General features: G+C 43.6%; 1 protein-coding gene across 1 annotated transcript in view; it reads left to right on the forward strand.

The window, feature by feature from the left end:
* The window catches only part of MAD1L1 (mitotic arrest deficient 1 like 1), a 714,648-nt gene that overhangs the window by 271,566 nt on the left and 419,741 nt on the right, over nt 1-23,341 (forward strand). The window contains exon 13 of the mRNA XM_066576313.1: nt 13,118-13,174. Within this exon, the coding sequence (XP_066432410.1) occupies nt 13,118-13,174 (57 nt within the window). The remainder of the gene's footprint in view (nt 1-13,117; nt 13,175-23,341) is intronic.

Here is a 23,341-nt window from a genome sequence, read left to right on the forward strand (position 1 = left end):
GATCATCTTTAGCGCATTGCTTCATTGTCAGTTTTGTGTAGTACTCTGTGTTCACGGGGTTGGATTACCGCTAAAGGGGTCTTGCGCTTGTATGTGAGTAGTATATTATAGTGAAAAGTTCTAGAACTTTCTGATTATACAATGTGTTTCAGTTTCTTTTTGTTTTCATAATCTCTACTTGCTGTAAGTGAATGCAAATATTTTTGTTTAAAGGGATGGTCCCGTAACTAAAATATTGATCACCTATCCTCAATATAGGTCATCAATATCCCATGAGTAGGGCACTGCCACTTGAGATTCCCGCCGATCAGTAGTTTGAAAAGCCTCAGTTAGCGCCACGGTCTCATCACTACATGCCAGGCACAGTGCCGTACATTTCATAGTGGCTGTGCCTGGTCTAGCAGCTCAGTCCTGTGGCTCTCAGGCCACATAATGGATGAATGTGATGACACTGGCTTGAATACAGGGTGCAAGGTTTGTCCAAGTACTGCCACCTCTTCAAAGAGCTGCTTGGCAATGGTCCGGAGCCGGTGGTCCCACATGTTTTGGAAATTGGTCACCTGTCTTGTCCTAAGGTTGTCAATATTGTAGTCCTGGAAAACCCCTTTAAATTCAGAGGCTGACAACCCCTTCTGATCATGTCTAGTTGATACAACAGGATAATCTGTTCCAACAGGGGTTTCTAAAGTTAGGGTCCCCCACACAGTTTCCTTCACGGCTTGGCTGAATCTCTGCCATCACTCAGCTGCACTACAGAGGGATCGCTATGTGGGGCCATACCTTGTATCAAACACTACAACTTTTGTCAATGGGACATGATCAATATCAAGTACACTGAAAAAGGCTGCCCCATGAAAGAAATGATCACCTACCCACAGGGTAATAAATAACAATTTGAACCGAGGGGATTCAACTGTTGGGACCCCCCAGAAACATGAGTGGGAGTCTTGGGTGTTCTTGAATGAATGAAGGGTGGTCATGCCCACTACTGCTCCATTCACTTCAGCAGGTGATTCGGGGATAGCCTAGCGCTTCTGCTCCGAGCATCTGTGTTTATTTAAATGGGTAATAAGCTGTTGACTGACTCTTCTTATCTCCTGTGGTTATCTGCCGTTGTGAGACTGTCAGTTTGCCGCCATGTAGTCAGACTTGGCAGGTTCAGCCGCCCACTAAGGTCTAAACTGTACGGCCAGCTCCACTGTACTTATTTTTTTTTAAGCTGATCATGCCAGCTGGTTTTCATAACTCTTCACACGAGCGTAAGCGTATTTGAGCGCGTCTTTGCGGAAGGAAAATTGTGTATTTGCATGTGCAGCTGCAGCTGTGTGCCATAGCGCATGCAAAAAAAAAACGCACTGATGCTCTAAGTCATTGAAATGACCCAATTCTTTAATGAGTGCCAGACGTGTTCTTTTCTCCTGCACAAATGCACAGGAAAATGGAGAATGATGCTTTCGTTTTGCGTGACACAATTGAGCACGCAAAATACATGCTAGTGAACAAACCAATTGAAATCCATGGGTTCTGCTTTCTGCATATTGCACATGCAAATAAGCCCATGTGAAGGAGCCCCTAGGCTTGATGCACACTTGCGAAGTTTGCAAGTTGCGCCTGAGAGGCTTGGGTGCAACTCACATGAGATAGCACGCAAAAACCTTGTCCGTATGCTGTCCGCTTCACATAGATACAGCGCACACATATGTATTAGCATGCCCTATTTCTCATGATATGGAAAGGAATATGGCATATTTTTAGGTTTTTTTTTTTCCAAGTGTTAACCCCTGCAGTGGCAGGTTTATTATTACCGTGTCATTATTACCAAATCTTCGGGGATTGCTGCGCTTAATATGCAGTGAAAAACCCCAGAAGATTTCAAATGACTGCTCAGTGCTCTGCACATTTCAGCACTAGGGCTGACCACGGAAATCTTCCGGGGTTTAACTGCATGGTCAGTGCAGCAAGCCCCAGAGATTTTCCACACATGCCACTAAAAGGGTTAATTTGTAGAGCTCCATACGCTATAATGGGGTATTTTATTGCCCATTAATTAACATGGACAGCACATGGCCCCAAATGCGCAAGTGTGCCAGAGGCTGTAAGTGTGGGGGAAAATGCTGTTCTTGGGCCACTATTGCTCCTTACAGAGATCTAGTGTTACGGTATATTCTCACTAGGGACCGAAAAAGGGACGCTGGCGTACCTGGATGGAAAGGGTAGAATACCGACAGAAAAGGCAGATGAAAATAACCAACATGAACAATACGAAGAAGAACTGAGGCAGATGGAAAAACCTGGCGGATAATAGCAAAGTATAGCAGACAAGATGACAGAAGCCGGAGACCAACAGAGGCAGACTAGCTAGCACACTGAGGGAAACCAATAACTGGCAGTGATTGCCAGTCTCTGCCCGACCTTTAAACAAAAGCCTCTGCCCACGGGCGGAGAGAGGGAGACAGCCAACTCCCAACAGAACACAACAAAAGGGAGCTCGGCACGCCGGCCAGGCAGCCGTACAACAAGCCAGAGGGACGCGCCCCGACTCCAGGCCCCCTTACACTGCCATCCCGGGAGGACCGCAACCACCGCATGGTAACATCTAGTTAGTTTAGCGAGTCTTACATGTAATGAGAAAATGTATGCAAATTTGCTCTCCTCCAAAAAGGGAGAAAATTCTGTATTGTTAGTCTGATGTCCGACCCATTAAAGAGCCTTGAAACATGAGTAGGGATATTAGCCAAACCTAAGACACCCATCCGTAGACAACAAAGAGGAAACAGAAAAACATTTACACCGTTGTGATTAATATTGGCATCGCATCTCTACGAGCTTCTGGAACTGTGAGATTTGTTACTAATGGAGTCTGGGCTGCAAACATTAATTTCTAACTTCTCTCCTGCTCTTTACGTGAAAAGCGTTGACAGCGCCCGCAGTAAGAGAACAAATGTTTGCAAAATGTCTCAGTTGTGGCTTCCTGACGTCGCACTTATGTCTAGTACATAGCCAAACAAACTTTCCTCTCTGCCTTCAGGTTAGGCGCTAACTACCGATCAGTTTGTAAAGTCGCAGGTCACGGAGGTTTTAGAATTTCAAGCCCATAATTATAATCACTAATTGCCAATTCAGTCTGATGTTGACAGCTCCATCTTTGCCAGATCTGAATTTAAGATGTGTCCCTGTGCGTAATGACAGAATCATCTATAATACATGAAAATAAGTTCTTTAATCCTCAATTTCAATTATATATTCTGTTTAAAGACCATAGTTTTTTTTATTTTTGTTTTAAAAGAAAAATGTGAAGAGAAGTCTTTGAAAGGAAGACTTTATCATGCTGGAATGCACATACGTGTTGTCACTAGGTATCGTATAAGACTAGTTTCATTATTTAATAAACCTTTGGGTTTCATTTTATTATGTTATAGAGCAGAAGTAACTGAGTGGATTGTTCTGTCGCTTTATGGGAAAACATTCAGTAGAACTTGTAATATATTCCTTTAAGGTAAAGGTAAAGTCCCCTGTTACAAGTACCAAGTCATGACCCACTCCTAGGGTGACGTCACATCATGATGTTTTCTCGGCAGACTGTTTTTGTGAGGTGGTCTGCTATTGCCTTCCCCAGTCCTCATTTACAGACCTCAGAATGATGGAAGGCTGAGTCAACCTTGAACCGGCTACCTGGACCCTGCAGGGATTGTACCTGCAACTTTCAAGTCGTGAGCAAGAGCTTAGGACTGCATTTCTGTTGCCTTAACACTTTTTCGACAGATGAGGCTCCTTGGTACTTCCCATTTAAAGGGAGGGGGGTGGGTACCAAGACAGACTTTTATCACCTGTTCATCTACAAGTAGGTTATAAAAGACTGATCAGTGGGAGTCTCGCCGCTTGGGATTCCCACTGATCCCAAAGATGGGTGTCTTCTCCCTCTATTCTCATGACTGCGTTGTCTGTCTCTTTTTCCACCTGCTTTGGCATCACATTGAATGCAACATTGGCTGCACATGTGCACGTCTAGCTCCATTGTAATATTCATCACCTCTTCACATGATATGTTTCTGACGGAAATACCTCTTTAACCTCTCGACTACCATTGATGTACATTTACATCATTGGTCGCCTGGTGGTGGTCACTGGGAGCCGAGCTTACTCGATACATTGTTGGAGCTGGCATTGTAACATAGCTACATTCAAAAAGAACTAGAAAAGCTTGCACAGTGGGCAGCAAGTAACAATGGCATTTAACAAGGAGAAATGCAAAGTCCTACATCTGGGTAAGAAAATGAAAAAAACACATACAGAATGGGAGGAATTGGGCTAAGCAGCAGCACATGTGAAAAAGACTTGGGTATCCTAATAGATCATAGACTGAACATGAGTCAACAATGTGATGCAGCAGCCAAAAAGACAAACACAATTCTGGGATGTATTAAGAGAAGCATAGAGTCTAGATCACATGAGGTCATTATCCCCCTCTACTCTTCCTTAGTCAGACCTAATCTGAAATACAGTTCTGCGCACCCCACTTTTAAAAAAAGATATAGACAAACTGAAGCAAGTTCAGAGAAGAGTTACCCAGATGGTGAGTGGTCTACAAACCATGTCCTATGAAGAATGGTTAAAGGATCTGGGAATGTTTAGCTTGCAAAAAAGAAGGCCGAGAGGAGACTTAAGGGGGTTGTCCCGAGCCGAAACGGTTTTTTTTCCAACCCCCCCCCCCCCCCCCCCCCCCCGTTCGGCGCGAGACAACCCCGATGCAGGGGTTAAAAAAAGAACACCGGACAGTGCTTACCTGAATCCCCGCGCTCCGGTGACTTCTTACTTACCTGCTGAAGATGGCCGCCGGCATCTTCTCCCTCGGTGGACCGCAGGGCTTCTGTGCGGTCCATTGCCGATTCCAGCCTCCTGATTGGCTGGAATCGGCACGTGACGGGGCGGAGCTACACGGAGCCCCATTGAGAAAAGCAGACGACCCGGACTGCGCAAGCGCGTCTAATTTGGCCATTAGACGGCGAAAATTAGACGGCAACCATGGAGACGAGGACGCCAGCAACGGAACAGGTAAGTGAATAACTTTTGATAACTTCTGTATGGCTCATAATTAATGCACAATGTACATTACAAAGTGCATTAATATGGCCATACAGAAGTGTATAGACCCACTTGCTGCCGCGGGACAACCCCTTTAATAGCTGTCTACAAATATCTGAAGGGCTGTCACAGTGCAGAGGGATCAGCCCTATTCTCAAATGGACAAGGAAAGACTAGAAGCAATGGGATGAAATTGAAAGGGAGGAGACACAAATTAGATATTAGACAGTGAGGGTGGTCAATGAGTGGAACACGTTACCAAGGGAGGTGGTGAGTTCTCCTTCAATGGAAGTGTTCAAACAAAGGCTGGACAAATATCTGTATGGGATGATTTAGTGAATTATGCATGGAGCAGGGGGTTGGACCCGATGACCCTCGACGTCCCTTCCAACTCTACTATTCTATGATTCTATGATAGCTGACATCCACCCACAATGGCCATGGTCGAAGCTAGTTCCTGTTAATGGCTCACATTTTGACATGGCATGATAAACTAGTCTCCCACAGTCTGAGCTAGTTGGATGAAGTCACAGATTAAGTAGTTGTTGATTTCATTAGGATACAAATAATAATCTCCATCATTTCTCCTATCCACCAGTTTCAGCTCCTGTTTTCGTCCATCCAAGATGGCAGACATAATCTTCAGACTACTTAATCCCCATAGTACATTGTTAGTCTTAGACTACCAGTGCACAATACTTGCTTTTTGATTGGCCAGAGCTGTTTATGATCAGCGCTGACCAATTAGAGAACAGTACGCATTGTACCTTAGCTAGTAAGAAAACTGCTGTAGTCATCCTGGACAACCAAAAACAGGGCCCGAATCTGGCAGATCGGAGGAGCAGCAGAGAGGAACAACTGCAGGTAATATATCCGCTTAAAAATGAGAATAGGTCATGCAATAGAGGCAATTACCTCTCTTAAAGGGATTTTCTGGAACTTTTCTATTGCTAATCCATTCTCAGGATAGGTCATCAGTAGTTGACCGTTGGAGGGCTTCGGCGCTGCTATCACTGCGGATGGAGCTAGTCTAGGTTGGTATGGCTCCCACTGAATGTGGGAGATGTACCTTCAGTTACCAACCTGGGCCACTGGAATGCAGACAGAGTTGTCAGCTTCCGGCTCCATCCCCATTGACAGCTAACACGATATCAGCTGGTATTCTAGGGATCCTAGGCAGCGGACCCCCGTCAATCAACTATTGATGACCTATCATGATGATACATTCCTGGAAAGCCCCTTTAATTCGTTGTTCTCTAAGCTGTAACAGAAAGAGAAATATTTTCTCGTTAGTTGTAAGACATGTCGGTTATATTAAAATAGTAAATTATAATGTTTTTTGATTACCTTCTCAGTTCAATCACAAGTCATTACCTATATTCAGGCAGGTCGACAAACACGTCAGCGTCATCGAACGGTAATGATCTAAAGTGACAAGGAAATTGTGCTCCGGAAAGCTCGTCCTAAATATTCATCAATAGTCTGGTAGAACGCCCCGCGCTGGGCATTAATTGCTTACTATTTGCATATGTGCATGTGCTTTAAAATAGCTGGCTTTTGAAGAACCTTGGTACTGCGTGTTGGAAGCAGACATGGAAGGAATGGTGATACCTCATTATGAATCCCCATCACAAATCGGACCTGCGCTTCAGATTTACAGTGCACTAAATGTTTTATGATGGCTTCTGTGCTGACTTATTTCTCCGGTCCATTAAAAGCTATTGAATATTGAATATCGGAATGATTTCTTTACATCTCAGACTGGTAGGAACTGTGAATGTTAATGCCTCAGTGCTTTAGTTTTATTATAGTATACGCTTTTTATTCTTGCTTTATGCCCATATGTGGGAATGGAACTGCATGTAATTGTATTACATCTGTTTTCCACAGTTCTTGGGTTTTCTATGAGGTGCATTCAAGTTCGAAGGGCTTCTAATTTTTTATTTTTTTTAATTACTGTACTTACACCAGAAAACTTGAAAGTATTATCACTTCTCAACATAATCTCCCTCCTGACATATATGTTTTTCACAACGTCAACACCATGATTGCATGGCCGATGTGAACTCTTCTTTAAGGATGTATTTTGCCCGTTAGACAATTGCTTATGCAAGAGCGAGCGGCATGTCTGGAAAATGTGCAACCAAGAAGAGCGTCCATCATTGGAAAAAGCCAAAAATTGCTAGGTGCAGGGTCAGGTGAGTAGGCAGCGTGAGGAACCTCTTTAAAGTTGTTAGAATGAAACCCAATCAAGAAGAGCAATCATGTTGATGGACTAGCTGGTGCATTGCTGAAGCTTCGAGCTACCATCTGCCTCATACTCATCCCTGAAGAATTCCCAGGTCTTCTAAAACAGTGGTTCCCAACCTTTTTGGCACCAGGGATCGGCTTCAAGCAAGAACATTTTTATAAGGCCTGGCAGGGTGGGCGGGGCTTTGGTTATATGGGGCGAGGTTATAAAGGGGGTTGGAGTTTAGTGCATACTTATTTAATTATGACATTTAGAATGTCCTGGCAGTACACACATAGGGCAGTATAATATATCCCCCCCCCCTCCCGCCTGGCAGCACACACATAGGGCAGTATATAATCTATTCCCCCCCAGCACACACATAGGGCAGCATATAATTTATCTCCCCCCCCCAGTAATAGACCCCCCCCCCCCCGAAATAAGCAGCCAGACCCCCCCGAAATAAGCAGCCAGACCCCCCCAAAATAAGCAGCCAGACCCCCCCGAAATAAGCAGCCAGACCCCCCAGTAATTAGCAGCCCCTCACCCTGTAATTAGCAGCCCCATACCCTGTAATTAGCAGCCCCATACCCTGTAATTAGCAGCCCCTCCCCCTGTAATTAGCAGCCCCCCCCCCCCAGTAACAGGCAGCCCCCACCAGTAATAATCTCCCCCCCCCCCCCCCCCCCACAGCCCTGACGTCAGTGTGTAGCCCGGCACGCTTCCTCCCCAAGTCCTTTCCTGTGGAGCTAATGAGCAGAGGACTCGAGGAGGAGGATCCTGGCTGCACACTGACGTCAGTGTGCGCCGGGATCAGCGCGATTACCAGCGGGGAGCTGCGGCGCCCCCGCTGGTAATCGCTTCAGTGGTGAGCGGCATCGGCACCCCGCGGGCCACATAACACGAGGCCCGCGGGCCTTGTGTTTAGCAGAAAAGTTCCCGGCGGTGCCACGGACCGGCACTAAGCACCTAACGGCCCGGTCCGCGGACCGGTGGTTGGGGACCCCTGTTCTAAAATGTGTCCTATGTTCCTATCTGCTACTATTCCCAAGAAAAAAAATAAGATTCCTTTAGAACTTGATTGCACCTGGTACAAATTTAATTGTTGTAGGTTTGGGCTATGTGGGTGAACTTCAGGGGTTCATTGCTTCTCCACAGGCAAAATCATTATTGTGTAAATCACACTTCTAACGTTAAACACTCCTGATCTAACTAAATGAGGCATGATGTCATGACCAACAAAGAATGCCATGGCAATCATAGCATTGTACAGTGGAGACCCAATAGAATGCAATGCCACACTCCCATCTTGCATCTTGGACATTGTCCTCAGTTGCATTGCATCTCAGGAAAAGATGTTTGCCTAGTGCCTTGAGAGACTTCTGCTAAACCGTGGTCACATATCGGCAATCTGCGCAGTCATTTTTTTATTACCGATTGGCATAGTTCCTTATAAAATTACTTCCTGTAACTACTTATAACATGTTTTGGCGGATGTCTCAAAATGTAAAATAAGTCTACTAGGGAGATGTATTCACTGATATTCGGTCCTAAAGACAAAACCTGAAAGCTGTAGGGGTCGCCCAAGCAGATGCCATTGGGCCAGTGTAAGTAGGGTGGACCCAACTTCATTTGGCCCTATACGCTTTTCCCTTGAGCCTCTAGTTTCTCTAAATTGGCAAAGGAGGCAAAGTCAACTGGCCTGATTGCTACATGTAATAAATGTAGGAAAAAAGAGGCACAAGGCGTGTTTTTAAGCTCGCCTCCTGTGTTTTTATTAAGAATTAATCCAGCATATAATAGCCGTATTTGGGAGCCGTTGCACCCCTTCCTCAGTATTTTAGCTGTAGGCACACAGCCAGATTTGGTGTGTTCTCTTTGCAAAGGAGTGGAGCACATTGCTACATGTGGTAATAGTCCTATGGAATTGATTAAAGGAGATGTCCCGAGGCAGCAAGTGGGGTTATACACTTCTGTATGGCCATAATAATGCACTTTGTAATGTACATTGTGCATTAATTATGAGCCATACAGAAGTTATAAAAAGTTTTTTACTTACCTGCTCCGTTGCTAGCGTCCTGGTCTCCATGGTGCCGACTAATTTTTGGCCTCCGATGGCCAAATTAGCCGCGCTTGCGCAGTCCGGGTCTTCTGCTGTTCTCTATGGGGCTCCGTGTAGCTCCGTGTAGCTCCGCCCCGTCACGTGCCGATTCCAGCCAATCAGGAGGCTGGAATCGGCAGTGGACCGCACAGAAGAGCTGCGGTCCACGAAGATAGAGGATCCCGGCGGCCATCTTCAGCGGTAAGTATTGAAGTCACCGGACCGCCGGGATTCAGGTAAGCGCTGTGCGGGTGGTTTTTTTAACCCCTGCATCGGGGTTGTCTCGCGCCGAACGGGGGGGGGGTTTAAAAAAAAAAAAAACCCGTTTCGGCGCGGGACATCTCCTTTAAGCTTGACATATTTACTTTCATGTTTTCTAATGCATCTTCATTATAGATTTTATTAGTTGTGACCTCCCCCAATTGTTCTATTCGGACTAGTAGTATCCACACTGGTCACTTTATTAGATTCCTCTAGTAGTACCTCCTTTGCCCTTCAAAACCTCAGCAGTTTTTCCACTAGGTTCCACTAGGTGTTGGAAGCGTTCTGCAGGAGAAATGGATCCCAGGATGTGCCAAGAAAACCACCCCACACCGTTACTCCACTTCTACCGGCCTGTGCTGTTGACACCTGACAGGAAGTATTCATCAATTCATGCTACTTGCACCAAATTCTTACAGTCCCATTAGCAAAAATGGTTCAACAAAAATTTAAATTCATCTGACCAGGTGGTATTTTTTTTTGCTACTCAGTTATCCAAATTTTGGGTTCTTTTGTCCACTGTAGTCGCTGGTTACTGTTTCTTTTGGACAGCAATGGTGCTAGAACTGGTTGCATGCTCTGGTAGCCCATCTGTGCTAAGGAGCGATGAGTTGTGCATTTGGAGCACCAACATTGTATTTGGCTGCAATTTGCTTGACTGTGCAGTGACTTGGGCTATTCTCACACGTGTTCACAAAACGCCGCATCTGAAACCGCAGTGTTTTACTGCAATTTCATGTGGCCTCTTTCCCAGCGTTTGACAGTGTTTATTTAATGCACTCCATCATTATGATGGATGATGAAGTGCTTTAAGAGCTAAAACACGCTGAAATAGAGAAGACAGCGCCCAAAAATTGTGGCGTTACAAGGCACCATTGAAATTAATGGGAACATTGTACCTTGGCTAGTGTGGCATTAGAAGCTCTTTGCTAACCGCGGTAAAAAGTGGGCTGTGTGAGAGAAGCCTTAGGCAGAACAATTCTTGACATCCTCTTCTGGCATCCTTCGGGGACTAGCTGGTTACATCCATAGGATGCCCTTTCGCTTGATGTTTTTGTCAATCACACCATTCTTAGCATACTCTTCACATCGCTGCACGAGAGAGCCCTAGAAGGTTCGGAGTGAAATTCTGGCCCCGGATAGTCTAGCACCGATGACCAGGCCTCATTGGAAGTCACTCGAATATCTTGATTTTCCTATTCTAATGTTGGTTCACACTGAAACTGGGGCATGGAAAATGTGCGCACTTGATTTTATGCTGCACCCCGGGTTCACGGGTCTAATTTCCAAACAAGGAAGGGTTTTGTGTGTCTAATAAACTGGCCGTTCATTGTATATTCTGTGTATCAGTCTATCATTTCATTTTGAAGACAACCCAGTGAATGCCATACTTCAATGTCTGCGGCTGCCAGGGCTCTTAGGAACAATTCCATGCATTATTATGTGTCCGCCGCTCTTCTCTGCTGTACTGCAGTTTGCTATCAGGGAGGTTTAGATAAACTGGGAACGCAGAATGGAAATATCCCCATCTGAAACTGATGATAACGCTTTATTAGCTTCTATTGTCTACTGCCAGAAATTAACGTTCAAATGAAGCAAACTCAAAGAGTATTTGTGACTATTTCAGAGAGTTGGTAATTGTCCCAAAACTGTTGTGTTTCTTTCTGTATCGATAGAAGCCTCTTCTTTTATGTGTAGTTCAAAATCCTCATTAGACTGAAATCTTCCCGCATTAGCAATCCTACTTAAAAGATAAATTGACTGTTTAAATGCACGATAATGAAAATTCATTTGCAAAGGCTCTTATTTATATGCAAGGCTTACAATCTTTAAAATAAAGCCTCAATTAGGCAAAAAATAAAGTTGAAATACCTAAAGAAAACCATAGAATGATTTTTCTGATATCAGCTGTTTTGTCTTAAGTTTGCAGAATGAATGCAAGTTACTTCTTTTTTCTTTTTGTTTGATATGTGGCTGGAGGAAAAAAAATAACCAGATAGTCATTGAATCCACTATAAAAAAAATTCATTACCGTACTGGTCAATGATTGTGTCTTTTATTTCGCTTTCTGAAAGGAACCTGACGGATCAATGATTGGACTGAATGACTAGAGCCTGGCATGATTTTGTCTACAGTTTCTCTAAAGCCATCATTGATACAACTTTCAGTTATATATTTTTAAGTTAGTGTGTCCTGATCTGTAAAGGGTGTCATTACTCATTGTTTTGGTCCTTAATGGGGTTGTAAGAGGATTAAAAGATAACTCCCATCCATAATATAGTGTATAATTTTCTGATCATTGGGAAACTAACCACTGGAAGTACCACCGATCCTGAGAATGGGGATCCCAAAGGTCCCTGCATGCATGAAGTGGTCGTCAGGCGCATGAACTTCTGCTCTGTAACTTTCATTGGGACCACCGGAGATAGCCAAACACTGCTGCCTTTAGCAGTACCATGAAAATGAATGAAGTGCGACTACGGATGATCAACCACCTCTCCATTCATATGGGGACACTAAGGACACCTGTTCCTGATCATTGGGAATTCCAGGGGATGGGCTTCCACTGATGAGAGAACTGTCACCTATTCTGTAGATAGCTAATAAGTTGTTTTGGTTGGACAGCCTGTTTTAAAGACTATTTTGTATAGCCCGATTTTGGGGCTTGAACGTTCACCCAGGCATCAATCCATGTAAAAAGGACTGCGATCAGTCAAAAAATGAGCAAACACTTCTTCATCGACTGACTGTGGTTTTTGGCAAGCATAAAAGTGCTTTCTGGTTGGCTGTACATGTACAGCTAACCAATGACTGCTTTATGGGGACAAATTATCTTCGTTTTGATGGTTCTTCTCTATGCAAGTAATTCTCCACCGACTCACATACTTTGTGGATTTGCGCTTAATGCATTTTGGCTGGGAATCGGTCCATGTAAAATCGTGTGGCACAGAGTGTTAAGGCAGCAGTATGCAGTTTAAGCTCTCGCTCTTGACCTTGGTTCAGGTAGCTGGTTCAAGGTTGACTCATCCTTCCGAGTTCGGTAAAATGAGTACCCAGCTTGCTGGGGGGTAATAAATAAAAAAAAAAATTACCGGAAAGCGCTGCAGAATAAGTTAGCGTTATACAAACACCAAGTCCCTTTCATGTGTGGCACTGACTTGAGCTTAGTTTAGCTAGTCATCGATTTGTAGCTATTCAACCGAATGGTTAACCTTGTATTATGTAAGAGATACTCTTTGTTAGACCCTCCACTCTGGGACGTTCTGAGCATGGACCTTCATCTGGGATGACTGTATGCCCCCTAGTAGGGCCTATGAAACGGCATTGTCTTCAGAAGACGACCCCTCGTACGTTAGAAATCGTTTTTTAACACTGGAGTTTGATAGTGGAAGAACAATGTACAGCGATGCTTCTCTTATGTACGTTTTCTGTTGATATTCCAGGCTCAGCTGTCTCAGGCTCTGGAAGAAAGTGGTTTGCAAAAGCAAAGAGCGGAACTGGTAAGTGTTAATTGTGGACATTGAGCCATATAATTTTTTTTATTCCTGTTCATTTATCTGAAAAAATGATTAGTGAAACATCTTCAAGATTTCTCAGTAAATCCATGATATATGTACGTACATTATTCCCATTGGTTCTTATAGTAGCCCCATTTAAAGCGACCCCCTGGTTTTGGGTCGCTTGATTTGTTGTTCTCCAATCCGCTGGTTCTGGATCCCATTTTCAGTCATCCAAAATGGCCACCACAATTTTCCACACTTTGTACTACTCTGTTTGTCACTAATCAAATGAGCAGCCCTGGCCAATCAGAGACCAGGTATAGTGCATTAGTAGTCTAATGCTACCAATGAGCTCTGGGTGATTAGGTAGTCTGAAGATTGCATCAGCCATCTTGGATAGCCAAAAATGGAATCTGGAACTGGCGGATCAGAGGGCAGAGGAGAACTACTACTGCAGGTAATATACGTAATAACTTGTTTTTGTGGGACAATCCCTTTGTACTTCATTTGTAAGAAATGATCAGTGGTTTCCAAAATTGTGACATTGGGTCTGATGGTCATTTCCAAGTGTCAGTGCTCATATGGTGAGCATCATCATAAGAGCCCCATGTTAGGCAGTAACGCCCTGTGTCAATGTAAACCTCTCTACAGGCGGCATTTACTGATCATGCTGCTCATAGAGATTAATGCAGATATATATATATATAATGTATTAAAATATATTACAGCTTTGTTGTTGGTATTGTTGGTTTTGTACATTCACATTGACCAGCTATCATTGTGATCGATCAGAAATTAGTGAATTACTGCAAGAAGTGGCCAGTGTAAATTGTTCTTTTAGGTCTATTGTAGTCAGTGTACGTGTGTATCTATCCATCCATCCCTCCACTATATGTGTGTTTAGATAGATATAGGTGTGTGTGTATGTATGTGTATTATTTTTACAATGTTTAGGTGTACTTGCCTCTTTGCCTTTCTTCTTTTTTTATCCTACAAAAAATGGGGTTACTTCTACACCAATGAATCCTACACTTCATGGGGCCCAATTGTTTCCCCTAAACTTGTAAGGATAAGGCTATATGCGCACATATTATTTTTTTCGCAGTCTTTTTGGATGGAAATAGAACCCATTTGCTTAATAGGCGTATTCCCCTTAGCTTTCTTTAAAAAAATTTAAAGGGTGTCCCATTGTTGTCTGATGCTTGGATGAGAGTAGTACATGCACATGTGTGATGTCCCGCGCATCGGGCAGCACATGATGGGGGTCTAATTCGAGTTGCACCTGAGGATCTTGGGCCCAACTTTTAAACCGTCCGTGTTCATATGCAGCCTTGATGAGTTGTTTTTTTCATCCACTTTCTACACCTTGCGCTCTACAATTTAGTTTCAGCCGGTGAGTCTCAGTGGTTGTAACCTGCATGAATTACTGACATGTAACATCTCACCGTTCCAAATATAACCTAACCAATCTATCTCAAATTTCTCCTGTTTTTGTGACGGAAGGAGGCCCTGTTAGTTTAGTGTAATTCAGCGAGGTTTGATGAAGGGCTGCCCTAGGGGCTTCTTAGCCGTGCGGGGGAAGAGATTGAGATGCAGATCCTTATAGATTGTACAGTCTGTCATGTTTTCATTGTCTCTCATTTAGCTTAAGGTTTGTGGCTATCCTTTGGGATTTGCTTCTTTGCTAATGGCCCGTGTGCCCCAGGGGGAAAGCAGGGATTCGGTTTCCTGAAATATAACTTTAATTTGTTAGAAAGAAGAAAAATTCTGCCTCGCAACTTAATATACATGACATACAAATTTGAGTTAGGCAATTAGACTTTCAGATGAATAACTAGTCTATCTTTTCTGAGAATATAATGACCTGTGCAGCCCTGTATCTTTCATCCAGGTGTATTGTGATACACTTGTGGTATGGAATGTAAAATAAATCATTAAGTAGTACTTGGGAAAGCTACATTGTTATAGCTTTCTGCCGCTGTGGGCCCCCCTCTCTGCCCCGCTGTGGGCCCCCCTCTCTGCCCCGCTGTGGGCCCCCCTCTCTGCCCTGCTGTGGGCCCCCCCTCTCTGCCCCGCTGTGGGCCCCCCTCTTCCCAAGGATTTGCATTCTGTGTCATTTAGACTTTACACCAGGCACTGTATGGGAATTTAATGTAGGCCAAATATAACTGCCCTTTTACACATGCGGATCAGGTGTTTGATTGTGTGAACAAGTGTTCCAACATTACCCCGTGTAAACAGCGCAACAATCAGCCTACAAAAGAGCAAACCCTCGTTCATCAACGGATTGGGTCATTTATGCTGTGCAAAAAAAAAATCATCATTCAAGGCAGCACATCTTCCTGTGAACGGGGTTGTGCTGCTGGCACTAATGATGCTATATTGGAAACATTGGCCTGTAGAATGATATGAAATAAGTGCCAATCTCATTGATAGGTGCTAATTTAAAGCACCTACTCGTCCGGCTGTGGTAAAACAACTTTAAAGGGATTGTCCCGGAGTGATTTATGATTTTAAAAAAAAAGCAAACTTTATCCAAATCTGTTAAAGCAATAAAGGCAGTGGTACCTGCCTGTCCTCTGCCCCCAGCTATCCAGCACTGCAGCCCCACCAGACATTGTTTTGGAATGACTACCACCTGATCGAGGCAGCCAATCAGAAATTGCAACGGTCAAGGTCCATTCTCCTGGCATCACTGCCCAGATGCCAGGAGCTTTGATGCCAAGAGAATGTCAGGTTGGCGCTGCAGCCATTGATGAACTCAAGTGGTATCCATTCCAAAACAAAGACTGGGAGGACCACAAGGCTGCAGCGCCAGATCATCAAGGGTGAGTATGGGTGTAAGTGCTCTGTTTTATAGTTTTAACAGGATTGGATCTAGTTTAAAAAGAAAATATGGCACCTGGACAACCCCTTTAAGAGGCAAATTAAGCCATTAGCACTTATGATAAAATCTTTGGCTCCGCAGCGTCCGGACAGATAAGTAAATCTTCTTTAAAGGCCTCATGTCCGCGGGAAAGCAGGGACCCACTGCGAGATTCTGCATGAAGAATCCGCTGCTGGCCTGATTTTCCCCGTGGGCATGAGGCCTAATAGCGTCCATTGGGCTGCTGTCGTACCACGCGGCACTTTCCTGAGACAAATAGCGAAGCAGGTCCAGGTTTCTATGGCTTATCTGTACAGGAGGCTTTGATGATGGCAAGCTCTTAGAGACACAATGAAATCTTTGCAGAAAAGTCTTTTGGTTTTCTTGCTTTGAAGCTTTCGTCTTGGCAGTGATCTATAAGAAAATTTATAAAAAAACGTTCCAACACAAGTGCCCAAGCGCAGTTACCAAGATGGTTGCAGTTCACATTACTGATGTAGTTTGGACTGCCTGCACATACTTTTCTATATAAAGTTGTCGTCTTTAAGCAATTGTGTTTTTTTAAGTGTTGTTTTTCTTGTATCATTCTAGAAATATATACAAATTATCCTATTACAGACATAGAGAGAATAATCCATCAGAATGTTTCAGCTAGCTGCTAGCAGAACGGAAAACATTGTGGGAATTGGGCAATAAGGGTGTTAGTTGCATATTCTCTGTTTTTTTGTTCTATGTAAGTGCCGTCAAATGGTGCTATTTACATTGTGAAGGAAACAAATCGTCTGCTCTTATATCCCATTCACAGTGCGCTCGTACTGTTAGCTGAATATTCAGGCCCGCACTTCATACACTGCCGTCAAACAAATGAAGTGCTCTCACCGGCTAAATTGGCAGAAAATGTCTAATTTAGACCAGTTTCCAATTTCTGTTCTCTCCCACCTCCTTGGGCATCACGCAGACATCTGTACCTTTTCACAAACAATGTTTTCCTGTAATTTCACTAAGTTTGTTGGAAAATATGTGTCATGGAATTCAACTTAATGTTTTTTTTGTGATACATTGCAGTTGAAGCTGAAAGAATTTTTATTTTTTGCTTTTACGAGTATACAATAAGATATTCACTTTAGCAATCCTAAGAATTGGCTACCAGGGGGTGAAGGGGGCAAGTAAGCCTGCCTTGTGTCTATGTAGGTGGATGGAGTCTAGAAGATAAGACACTTTGATATTTCGAGTTTCATCCATTACACATCTTCTTTGTTTTGGGTTGCATTGTGACTTTTACTTTCATTTAATGTTTTTATTGTTTTTGAAAACAAAGGCAAGCGGCAAGAAACGGATCAGGGTAAACCTGGGCATACACAAAGGAACAAAGCACAAAGTCACACATTCAAACAAATGGCTTTCAGCAAGAAAAATGACAGGTCATAACAAAGGAGAACCAGAAAGGTGGACCTATCATAACAAGCAATATATGAGTAATCATACCAAAATGTGGAGCAAGGACTTACCGGCAGGGGGGTGGGAGCAAGCCAAATCGAGGTAGAGCAAAACAGTACAGGCACAAAGAGGAGAATCACACAAACATGGCGTATTCGGCAAGGATCTATTGGAATTAGAACTTTGAAACTCAAGACAAGCCCACCAGGTAGAGGAGGAATGATCTAACACTTCCCGAGTGTCTACTTTCAACTCCTCTGTCCTATTCGAGCTTTCTCATTGAACCATTCCTTTAAGGTAGAAGAATTTTCACTTTTCCAATGTCAAGGGGTGACATGTATAGCTGCCTGAAGAAGATACCAGAGGAATGGCTACTTATATCATGAGAAACCAACAGGGTGCATGTTAAGGAGCAGGACCTCCAGCATACTTGGGACCTTAATAGAGGTCATCATTTAGATCAACTAAAGGAACAGAGTCTAAAATTGTTGAGCGGGGGTCAGCTACACTATATATGTGTATGGTGATTTTAGATGGCCAAAGCATTGGTTACTCATTGGTGGAGAAGCCTTCCAGGTATAGAATATAATCCGATAAGGCGTTGCTGGACTTATACAGGCTATATTAGCTTGTTGGACATGGTGGTGTACTTGGTAATCTTCCCATGAAGGAGGAGAGTCCAGCAACATAGCTTGAGAAAATTAAAATCTCCAAGCTGTAAACATTAAAGGTCCTTTTACACGTCCCAGAACAAATGCTTGTTATAGAATCCTAGAGTGGCAGATTTGGAAGGGACCTCCAGGGTCATCGGGTCCAATCCTCTGCTCATTGCAGGATTCACTAAATCATCTCAGACCGATGTCTGTCCAGCCTTTGTTTGAAGACTTCCATTGAAGGAGAACCAATTCACTGAGGCAGAGGGAACTTGTAAACTAAGTATTTTCACAGAAAAAGAACTCTAAAAATAATTTCTTTCTTAATAAACCATTAAGAAGTCCTAAGGACAGAGGATCAGCAAGACCAGACAAACACACACATAGACACCGATCCAGCTATGTGAGACTCAAGGGATCCCTCTAGATGTTGGGGATTACCTTATATAACAGACTCCCACCCTAAGGGTATAGCCTATAACAGGTAGGCTTTAGATACAAAAAATAGAAAAATAACTCTATCTCTAGGGTCTAGTTTTCAAAACAGATTGGCTCATCCATAATGGATTAGTACCGAGTTGGTATTCATTGTATACCACTAATAGATTTATATAATATGTTCATAGATTTCATGTAATTCATATGCTTTGATGCATTTCAGTTGGACCTAACAACTCTTCAGGAACCAGGTGGTCAGGTTATAAGGGAGAACAGGCATTGGTCCCTAAACCTTCAGAGAAACAACTCGTGCCCTGTAGCACAGAGTCGTAAACAATCGGACAAGCAGCCAATCCTGTAAGACCAACTAATAGAATGTGAAGTGGTAAATACTAGCGGGATACTGAATACTAGACTTCTTGAAGCTGCACTGTATCAGGAATAGAGTGGGCTAAGAAATAATATTCCACCTATGCCCAAAGCAGGTATCCACTGTGGCAGTGGTGAAATCTCTCACTTAGTCCAAAGGTACAAAAGACTACTACACCTAGAAGTGACGTATGGCCGTCTAGTAAGAGTACCTGGGACAACCCAAGGACCGCCTTAAAGTTGTGCATACAGGGGGCTATATTAAATCACCATCAATAATAGGATAATGGAAAATAGAGTGCCCCCATCTGCTGTATTTCAAAAGGCCAGTTCAGATACAGATCATCCCATCAGGGCTGGCAGCCTTGCTTCTATTTCTTTTCTTTTATCATTTTTTGCTGCACTAGGACCAGGGTTGGGGGGATTGTCTGTGAATTCTGGTAGCATAATGGAATGATCTGTATCTGAACTGTATCTATTTTCCATAGGAGTGCTTGAAAATCTTGATCAGCTATCTGGCCTGGTTGCCATCTTGGGAAGCTATTACTATTAGAGGGGTTGTCCCGCGCCGAAACGGTTTTTTTTTTTTTCAATAGCCCCCCCGTTCGGCGCGAGACAAACCCGATGCAGGGGTTTAAAAAAAACCAAACGGATAGTACTTACCCGAATCCCCGCGCTCCGGTGACTTCTTACTTACCTTGCGAAGATGGCCGCCGGGATCTTCACCCTCGGTGGATCGCAGGTCTTCTGTGCGGTCCGTTGCCGATTCCAGCCTCCTGATTGGCTGGAATCGGCACACGTGACGAGGCGGAGCTACGAGGAGCAGCTCTCTGGCACGAGCGGCCCCATTTAGAAGGGAGAAGACCGGACTGCGCAAGCGCGTCTAATTGGGCGATTAGACACTGAAAATTAGACGGCACCATGGAGACGAGGACGCTAGCAACGGAACAGGTAAGTGAATAACTTCTGTATGGCTCATAATTAATGCACAATGTACATTACAAAGTGCATTAATATGGCCATACAGAAGTGTATACCCCAACTTTGTTTCGCGGGACAACCCCTTTAAGGTCTCCACCCTATTATCGAAATCTTGTGTATACTAATAGATTGACTGAACATGAGTCAACAACGTGATGCAACAGCAAAAAAAGGCAACCCCAATTCTGGGATGTATTAAGAGAAGCATAGAGTCTAGATCACATGAGGTCATTGTCCCCCTCTACTCTTCCTTAGTCAGACCTTATCTGGAATACTGTGTCCAGTTCTGGGCACCCCACTTTAAAAAAAGACATAGACAAACTGGAGCAAGTTCAGAGAAGTTACCAAGATGGTGAGCGCTCTGCAAATTATGTCCTATGAGGAACGGTTAAAGGATCTGGGAGTGTTTAGCTTGCAAAAAAGACTGAGAGGAGACTTAATAGCTATCTACAAATATCTGAAGGGCTGTCATAGTGCAGAGGGATCAGCCCTATTCTCATTTGTACAAGGAAAGACTAGAAGCAATTGGATGAAACTGAAAGGGAGGAGACACAGATTAGATATTAGAAACAATTTTCTGACAGGGTGATCAATGAGTGGAACAGGTTACCACGGGAGGCGGTGAGTTCTCCTTCAATTGAAGTGTTCAAACAAAGGCTGGACAGATCTCTGTCTGGGATGATTTAGTGAATCCTGCACTGAGCAGGGGGTCGGACCAGAGGTCCCTTCCAACTCTACCAGTCTATGACTGCATGGACTGATGGGTCTCTGTTAATGAGTGTTGTACCATAATTTACATCTCAAGTGGTGACGTTCATCTAGTCAGTTTACTCTAAGATAAAAAAAAGTTTCAACTTTTTTAGCTAATTAGACTAGACAAGACAAAGGCAGTTCGACTTTCTAGTATTAATTAACAAATCCATCACTAATTACCTTGAATGAGCACAACTCATGCTTCTTTCCCCAAACACAATTAATATGGGAACTCTCAGCGTCTGTAGGCCACACTGCTCTATCATTAACATACTTCACCCTAATTAGCCACGGCTAGGAGTGGCTGTAAAAATGAGTTTGATAGCAACTACACAAAATCATCTAATGTCTTGAATCCTCGGAAGTATTAATGGAAAAAAGGATACATTTTCTGATCTCCGAGAAATGACAGCAGCAATTATACCGGAGTTATAATTATCACTTTGTTTTTGCTAGGTGACCTCTTGCTTATTTGTTTTTGATTCATTTGTTCTGTAATTGATATGCCTGTGGTGTTACTAAACGTTGGAGAGTCACCCCAAGGAGTCACTTAGCGAAGAGATGTAGACTCATTCATCTCCAATTTGCCAAGTATTACAGCCAACATTCTTTAACACGATCGGTTTCTGAAGGAATTTCTGTAGAGCCCGAGACCGGCTTCAGAAATGGAGATGAAGTAACGTGGAGGAATTATTGGAGGTCGGAAAAGGGCTCTTTTTAGGAAAAAACATCAATGAGATCTTTTAAGATTGCGGTCAGATCATGAGCGACTTTACAATCATATGGAAATGTTACTTGAACAAACAATCTGGGTTGAATGGAGTCCTTTTTGTAAACTCTCCTTTATTAGGGCTCGTTCACATCACTATTTTTGATTTCTGTTTTGCATTTTCATCAAAGGAGCTGCATAAACGGAGAAAAAAAATGGCACCGCTTAAGTCACTTTGATGTCGGTGGAATTTTCTGAGCTTCAGTTTCGCTCAGTTCTGTTCCATTTGATTTCCTTTGGAGAAAAAATGGCGCAGCCGCCTGCTCTGGTATTTCCGTTTTAAGAAACAAAAATCAAATGGATCCATTTTTTTTTTTTTTGCATTCTGGTCAATAGGTGACAGAGCTGAATAGAGAAGCTATTGGATCCTTAAAAGAAAATCTATTGTTTCAGTTTGTTTCTGCTTGAATTCCGTTTTGTTTTTCTCCGTTCCATTTTTTTTAAGGATCCATTCAAAACCGAAATGAAAAGTGTGATGTGAACGAGCACTTACTTGCTTAAGTAACAGGTGGTGGAAAAATAAATATCCCTGCAGATGGTCTCTGAAAAGGTCATAAAAATTTGTTATCCTCTCCGGAAAAATCAACCAGTTCATCGATAGGAACCAGTCATAACCGTGAGTCCTCATGCACATGGCAGGTCTGAATTCTGCCTGCAGAAGCCCACACGGAAACCAACCCTGACCGCGGCAGGTGACCCTGCGTAACTGTGTGTGTAGGCCGCGTCTGCATGGACCACTCTTCTTCCGGCTTCTCTGTACTGTGGCTGTTCTACACGACTCGCCGACGGACATGCGCTGTACAGATTTTATTTGTAAACTCCTGTTTTTCCCGCGGATTCAGTCTGCAATGTCATTTTCGGCCGGGCTGCGGGTCAGATGGCTTCAACTGACTTTAACGGAAGCCGTCCGTGCGGGAACCGCAGGAAAATGGAGCATGCTGTGATTTTTCATCCGCAATTGGTTTCCGCTCATGTACATGAAGAATATTTTTTGCATGGCATGCTGTGGAGAGTTATTGCCACGGAATCCGGAGGCGGACACCCGCTGCAGATTCCGCAGTGAAAATCCACGTATGTGCATGAGGCCTAACAATGTCCAACCAATAAGACAGATGCACCAGGAGGGTGCATAACATGGACACATCCAATATGCCTAGGATGCTATCCATGCCAATCCAGAGATCCAGTTGGGTTACTACAGGGGGTACAACTATTTATTAAACCACTGCAGTAGATATGAGATTATCCGTGAATATACACTGAATGACCCCTTTATCTGACACCCCCCTTTAGTAGTGCTTTGGACCTCTTTTAGTCTGGAGATATGCAGCAATTCATTGTGGCATTGAACCCAGTAGGTGTTCAAATCGCTATCTTGTAGTCGTTACAAATTTGATGGCGATGCTGAGATATTCTGAACGGCTGACAGGAAGGGTTCATCGATTCATGCTGCTTGTGTCAAATTCGGAACTCCCATCAGCATGGTGCAACAGGAATCTGGATTCATCTGACCAGGGAATGTTTTTCCACGACTCGGTCATCCAGTTTTTGTGCTCTTTTGCCCTCTAGAGTCTCGCCTTTCAGTTTATTTTAGGCAGCAATTACTCTAGAACGGTTCTTCTGCTGTTCTATCCCCTCTATGATAAGAAATGGCTAGATGTGTGTCCGTACACATTAGTTGCAGCACCAGTGTTGTATTCAGCTGCAATGTACGTGACTGTGCCGTGCCTGGTTATCAGAATAGTTTTTGACATCCTTCTTTGAAGCCTTTCATTGATGAGTAGTTTCCATCCACAGGAACCCCTTTCACTGAATGTTTTTCCTTGATCACACAATTCTCTGTATACTCTCCACACCACTGCATGAGAAAACACCATAGTGTTGGTTGGTAGTGGAATCCT

Source organism: Eleutherodactylus coqui, chromosome 8 (assembly GCF_035609145.1).
Source record: "Eleutherodactylus coqui strain aEleCoq1 chromosome 8, aEleCoq1.hap1, whole genome shotgun sequence".
Classification (NCBI taxonomy): Eukaryota; Metazoa; Chordata; class Amphibia; order Anura; family Eleutherodactylidae; genus Eleutherodactylus; species Eleutherodactylus coqui.